At 41.4% G+C, this 7,076-nt stretch overlaps 1 protein-coding gene across 1 annotated transcript; it reads left to right on the top strand.

Moving 5' to 3' along the window:
• Positions 1–4,156: 4,156 nt before the first annotated feature.
• cdc42ep5 (CDC42 effector protein (Rho GTPase binding) 5) lies at positions 4,157–6,987 on the top strand. The gene is made up of 2 exons (XM_072394158.1): positions 4,157–4,302; positions 5,029–6,987. The coding sequence occupies exon 2, from the start codon at positions 5,042–5,044 to the stop codon at positions 5,948–5,950; it is 909 nt and encodes a 302-aa protein (XP_072250259.1). The 5' UTR covers positions 4,157–4,302; positions 5,029–5,041; the 3' UTR covers positions 5,951–6,987.
• Positions 6,988–7,076: the final 89 nt, after the last annotated feature.

Below are 7,076 nucleotides of genomic sequence, written 5' to 3'. Positions count from 1 at the left end.
GGCCTGTTTAATAATCTTTACATGTCAGTCGACAGTATTGTCCTGAAAGGTGATGCTTATTTCATCATTAGGTCAAAGTTGTTATTCATTCAGTTATTCATTTATCTATTTGCTTTGTCATCATAACCACTTACAAAAAAAAAAAAACGATCGATCTAAAGATTTTGTTGTACATGAACACCAGGGAACGTCTGGAAAATGTACAACAAATTGTGTCAGAACTTTCTCTGCAGTTCTTCAGACAAGCGTTCAAAGTGGGAGATGATCTGCATGAGGTCAGTTCTCACAAATGGAAATTCCAAGGCATCCAGCAGAGATCATTTTTTTTATTTGCAGCACCTCAGTGATAGCAAATGACTCTCTTTGGATTTGGATGTATCTGCAGTATTGTAGACAAGTAAGTGGAATGCAACATACAGGCTGGCAAAATATAATCTTAAACAGCAGCACTTAACATCAGGGACACAAGCATAATGCATATGCTTTACATGATTACCTATTATACCCACTAGAATGTTCACTCATGGGCTCATAGATCACTTTCTGGAGTTATAACAATGGATCTGATGGGATAACTCTGCAAAAATGTCCTGAGTGACAGCTGCAGACCCTTACATGGGGCCCCTTCTGGAACATATCTATAAAAATCAGGGCTGCAGTGCATGTGTGAAAATGGCTTAAGGTGACCCATATTTGTGGGCTCTTACATCACCCATTGAAGGTGCACTTTCCATTGTTCTCAACGTCCATAGATATTACGCAGACCCATTTTTCCTCTTTGCCTTCCTGTGAAGCATGCACAGCTGCAGGATCTGTGTGTGTAAAAGTGTGTGCGCGTGCACCACAAGGAAGGGAGTCATTTCCTGTCTGAGAGTCTCCCACACTAACCCCCCAAAAGTCCTTTGGACATCTTGCAGAAGTATAAATGTTAACTGGAACTGGTGTGGTGTTAAAACGTGTGTAATGTACTCCAAAAAGCTGTGTCTATTAGGTTTCATAATGCATTTTAAAGGAGAAGGTCATCTTGTGGACACCCCATCATTAAACCCCCATATGTTTTCTGTCGAGAAGTTGAGCTCCGTATAAATCTCTAATGTTGACACATAAAGTTAATGCTGTTACTATAAATGGAAGGCTCAATGTCATCTTGAGTTTACATAAATTATGAAAAATGTCTCGTGTGTATTATCGTGTCTGATTTCAACAGCGCAGCTTTTTGATAAATGAAATAGAGCATTTTACGTAATTTCCAGCCCATTTCTCACGGTGAATGACAGCATGTGCCTGCGGCGTGAATAACTCACTCTCATTGTTGTCTTATAGGCTACATCATCACTAAAAAATGCTGGACAGTTGTTGCATGATCTCACAAACAATGACTCACCACCTAGAACCATTTTTTGAATGCCCGGGATTTCTGTTGTTTTTCTAACCCACGGAAGGAAGCTGGTTAATATGGAATCCTAAAAAGCATCTCCCATTGTTGGTCCAGTTCCAGTTTTTTCCCAGAGTCTCTCAAGAAGATTACTGACTAATTTCATGGGTAAGGGTTGCGGTTGACTATGTGAGGCAATTATGCAGCAGCCTCCCTTTAAAAATATGATCTTGTCAACAAGGTGGGGCCATATAAGTGGTTTGACTTCATCGACTGCTTTCCATAAAAGACAACATAGTTGCATTCTATTTTAAATTTTACTCTTCGTAAGGAAAATCCACAAAGTAATTTGACATGTTTGCTGTTGTGGTGTAGTCTAATTGTAGCCTTTTTTAAAAAAAAAAGAATCTTAGGATTTTAGCAAACTCCCATGAGATTATATTCTAATGATACATATTTACATACTGTGAGCTGATCTTAGACAAAGTATTTGACATTTACTTTGGTGGCTCTTAACTACTTCATATATTTCCTCAGGAAAAGCTGTGTGTTAATAGTAAATGTAGGGAAAATGAAGACATCTCATTTAGTTTTATTATTTATAATATAATGCAAAGAATATCCCCAGTCATTATAGTCACTATGTTTATTTAAATTATCAACAGAAAAAAAAAGATTGATTGATCTAGCTGAGAAAACTATGCACAGCCAGTGACTTATACCTCAACCTCTACAAGACAGCTTATTTTGCGTTTGTACATAATGTGCTGCTGCCGCCACATACGTTACACCCTGTTCGCAGCTGGAATTCACATGTATCTTTGCTGATCCCATCATGACAGGTGTGAGTCCTGGGCACAGTCACTTTGACAATTTTCTGTGGTCTCTCTTTTTTTTAAGAGAACAAAGCACAAATATGTCCTGACTCACACTGGCAGACTGTCCTGCTCAGAACAACATGCTTTCTGCCGTGTTGTTGGGTTATGGGAAGAATTTAAAGGCGTTAGCAAGTCTAGTTGATTATAGTGGTTATTGGGTCCGTTTTGGACACAGAGTTATGTGAAAAGGTATGAGTAGGTTCGTAAAACTGTCAAAGTATGAGATTTGGTCCTTACAAAAGGAAATACCATTTGTTTATTTACATATGCAGGAAGTAAGATGTCATCACAATATGTCAAACATGCGGAGAATTATTGTAATGTAATTCATGAACTGACACAGATAGCGCTGTCTATTTATACAAGGATCACACAGGATGCTGGAAATGCCGGATGTGAATGTTTGTTAATAAAGGGATCCATAACAAATGCATTTTTCCTTATTTTGGGACACTTTTATCAAAGACTAAAATCATGCTACCGTTTAATTAGACAAAAAGAAAGAACTGATAAACTGGTTGCCATTATTTTTTTATTCCTCTGTGAAAAACAAGTGCTACAGACAGTGTGGGGATGCCTGTAGCTAAAGACTGATGGTTTATATATATATAGTTTGAATGGTATATCCAGTGGGAACTTGTTAAGAATAATCATAACAACACTGTGCAATTAACCACCTGCATCCAGTCTGATGCTCTTGGCTGAATCCACTGCAGTGTATGTTAAAAAGATAAAAGATGAGAGAAGCTGCTGATTATCAAAAGCCCATCAGCTGGGAGTTCATAGTGGCAGTCCAGGTCGCCATGGTAACGTTTAGTGCAACATTTCCATCTGGCTCATAATACTGAAAATTCGCCTAAATTTGATCTCAAACCACTGCTATTCAAGGAAATGCAAGTCGCGTTGGCACAGTTGAGAAGCTGTGAGCATGGGAAGGCTTTCCCGCACAAATCAGTTTGACCTTCGTGTTTCTGGTGTTCACAATGTGGACGTACACAAAGACTTAGGAGGCGTTTCTGGTTTTCACTGACAATCCTATTCTCATTTTCTGTTGGAGTCTGTGGAGCAATTGGTGGTATTTCTTAGTTGACGCAAAAAAAAAGTGCAGGTGTGTTAGCTTGGAGAGTTACACGGTGAGAGAGAATACATGTGTTGCTATGATTCGATGAAAAATGATGCAGCTGCGGTGAAAACTGTGGACACCATGGATGTTTTCTTGTCTTCAACTGCTCTGTTGAATGTCAGCTACACACTTCAGACCGTGGAACTGAAAAATGTCTGAAAACTGAGCCAGTCGTTTGTGTGTCTGAACCAAGTTTGTACAACAAACATTGCCAATGATTGCAACGACGAGTGGTGGGATTGTTGTGAAGAACAATCAAAATGATGGTATTGCAGAGTTTGTCATAGTAATGTGCAGGAAAATAACAATAATAATAACAATATACAACAGGCTTCCCAGTATTTCTTTAGGACAACGTCCTGTTCGGCTGCTTTCTTTTTTTTAAATTTTTTTAAATCATCTGGATTCATATAAATACATAATGTGCCCACCTGTCCACCAAGTTTAATGTAATTTGCTTGTGCAGCTTTGGCACCAACCTGCTTACAAACGCACCGAACTTAGAGTAACGTCAAATTAACCTAATTGCAGGTACAATTTGATGTTTTCTAAGTGCACATTAAAGCCTACACTTAAGCCTTGTTCACACAAACCTCCAGAGAGCCAATCTGATAAGGCTTCATCATAGAAGACACATCACAACAACAGGTTGAGGTCTGTTGAGCGTAAAAGGAGGTGTTGTTTATGTTGAACACCGTCTGACAGAGTCCACAGCAGTCTGATCCAGCTGTGCCTGTGCAACTGTCGCGTCACTTCCTCAGCCTGTGCCCATCCCTTTGGAAAGAGAGAAAAAAAAAATCACACAGGCAAACGACGGCGAGAAAAGAGCGAGGGAAAAGTTGAGAGGGCGGCGAAAGCGAAAAGCCAGATGAAAAGGCTAGATACTGCAGTGGGAGCCCGTAAAAGTCAAGAGGATACGCTTTAAAGTAAGTTTTCACTACTTTGAATGTTTTGATCACCCTCATTTAGCTCAGTTGATCAGCAGCGTTTTGAATTGATCCAAACGCTCCTCTCATTGCTTAATATCCGTAGCCTTCGTTGGTGGCTAATAGTCAAAGTTAATAAACGAATGTGTAACTTTTACGCACTTTAGCCATTATTAGAAAGTCTCAGAGGGGGTTGGGCCTTTAAACCCCCTCCCCTGTTAAATTAACTCACTCATTCACATCCGTCCATTAGACACTGGTGTCCGCCTGAGGTTTACAGTATATTAAATGTTAGAAAGACAGTAATATCCAACACATGGCTTGTAAAAAGCGCCAACCAGCTTTATTGAGCATTAGTTAACAGTGTTGTTTTGTTGGCCTCGATAGGGAATATTTTTCCCCAAAAGGAGCTTTGAGATGAGGGGTGAATCTTTTCTAGAGAAGGTTACAGTCTTGTTTTTGTCTTCATACACCCCTGAGGGTAGAGAAAAGTATGTGCTAACGCTGCACAGTGTGCTTCAAGTACAAGTCTCAGCATGGCCTTCACAGCCGCACCAGTGCCAAAAAGCTCATTGCTTTCCCACATTATTACACAACATGGTGCATTTTCACGCTCTTATCAGGAGGTTCAACCAGGCCTCCAGTATTGCGTTTACTTTCATTCTGCCTCTTACAGACATGATAATTCAGCCTCCATGTTCTGCTTTCCTCCCTCCTTTACCCCAGCTTCTTCGCAGTCATGCCACTCCACAAATCAACTCGGGCCCCTCGTCTGGACCCTACTATGATCTCGGCCCCTTTGGGCGACTTTCGCCACACCATGCACATCGGCAGAGGAGGGGATACTTTTGGGGACACCTCTTTCCTGTCCACTTTGGGCCCAAGCTCAGCCACTGCTGATGAGAATAGCTCAGGGACCATCCCAGCTGATGACCCCGAGGTCAACCACAGCGATCACACAGATGCTCTGGGCAGCCCGCACAACAATCAGCTTCACCACTCTGACTCGGTGTCCTCATTCACCCTGGACCTGGATCTGGACCTGGGTCCGTCTATGCTTGGGGATGTATTAGGGGTCATGGATGGTCTGGCGCTTGACTCCAATGAGGAGGATGTGCTCAATCCCCAAACTGGCACCTCTGTGGTTGAAGTTAAACAGGGCAAAGGATCCATGGAGATGTCTGTGAGCATGCAAAACGAGCTGAATGGCAAGAACCTGGATGACAACCAGGTGGGAGATGGCAGGATACCAGATGGGAATGGAATCAAACCTAAGGGGCTGCGACCAAAAGTGCGATTCAGTGACAAGCGAGAGGAGATCATTCGCCAGGCATCTGAGGAGGAAGAGGGTCAAGCCTTTGACTTCCAGGATGAGGATCAGCTGCCGTGTCACAGTCCAACGAGAGGTGAGAGCGAGAGGGGAAAAAGCCTGGCAGGTGAAACCGAGTTCACCAACCATAAAGCGGATTTGCCACCCAGTCCTGCTTCGTCACACAGCTCGGAGTATGAAGGAGTCACTCCATTGGACAGGAGGAGGGCTGACAGCGGCCACTCAGAGACTGATTCAGAGGAGGAAGAGGAGGAGGAGGAAGAAGCAGGACGGGGCTACACATTTGAAGACGAGTTCGATGATGAAATTGGTTTATAGGGGGACAAGTGTTGTTTTTTTCACGTGAAAACACATCTATGCTGGCAAGTCTACAAAGTATACTGTGCCCTGTAGGCTTCATTAACTCAGCGTCTTGCTTTCATCGGAATGGGAGGTTCAAACAGAATATTTCTGAAAGAAAACTGGACCTTTGGAGAAAAAAAAAAATCAATAAAAAATCAGGGGCGTACCGCTACGACGACGTTGCTCAACTGGAAAACACATTTTTTGTTTCATCTACAAGGGTAACAGACTTGCAAAAGACTTTTTGAACAGAAAAAGAACATTGTGTCATTTGGGTGATGACAGTGAAGTTTGTAGCACTTTCACTTCATTCAGCTGGAGGCTTTGCTGTCACATTTGAAGCTCTGGAAGATTTGATCAAGCTAAATGAATGAGGTTCGCGTTGTTAATTTCTCCGATGTCTTATATATGACATATAATCTGTACGCAGTTGGTGCTGCGTTTAAAAATTCCTTATTGTGCCTTAAAGGGAGCTGTATGCTTACATTATTTTACCGTGTGCTGTATCGTCGTCTTTTATAGTCATTTCTTGCATTGCATGTTTAGAAACCGCCTCCATGTCTTCGGTTTCGTACATTTAAAAAAAGCTTTTCAGAGAGTTCTCAGAGACTGCATTGATAATGATTTACTGTGAATTTGTCACATTCCATATCTTCCAATGTGAGGCTTTCTGGTTCAGACCAAACCGTATCTTTGGTTTTTTTTTTCCCTTGCATGCCCTTAACTTACCAAAGATATCCTCTGTGCTGTCGGCTTGGGTTTATACTAGACAGAAAAGACAATCGTGGGATTTAAAGGTCAATTATTAATCAGGACTGGCAGCATGTTTTTGTGCATCCCTTTTGCTTGCATAATGCTTTTTTTTTTTTTCCTTAATATTTGGTTTCACAATGCTCCAAAAGGAAGATACCATTCCATTCACCTGTTGGAAATGCTGGTTTAAATACAGTTGTTACCCTGTGATTTGTTGAGGATTACAGTAAAACAATAAAGTAATTATTGGGATTTTATAACAGCCAGCCTCGGCCGACTTTATTTGTTGAGAAGTCTCTCTGGCATTTATTAGGGAATGCACTGGACTTTAGTAGCCAGCTAACATTTT

Source organism: Leuresthes tenuis, unplaced genomic scaffold (assembly GCF_036924035.1).
Source record: "Leuresthes tenuis unplaced genomic scaffold, fLeuTen1.0.hap1 SCAF_10, whole genome shotgun sequence".
Lineage (NCBI taxonomy): Eukaryota > Metazoa > Chordata > Actinopteri > Atheriniformes > Atherinopsidae > Leuresthes > Leuresthes tenuis.
The sequence above is the reverse complement of the archived record's forward strand: the minus strand, read 5'-3'. Positions and strand labels throughout refer to the sequence as shown.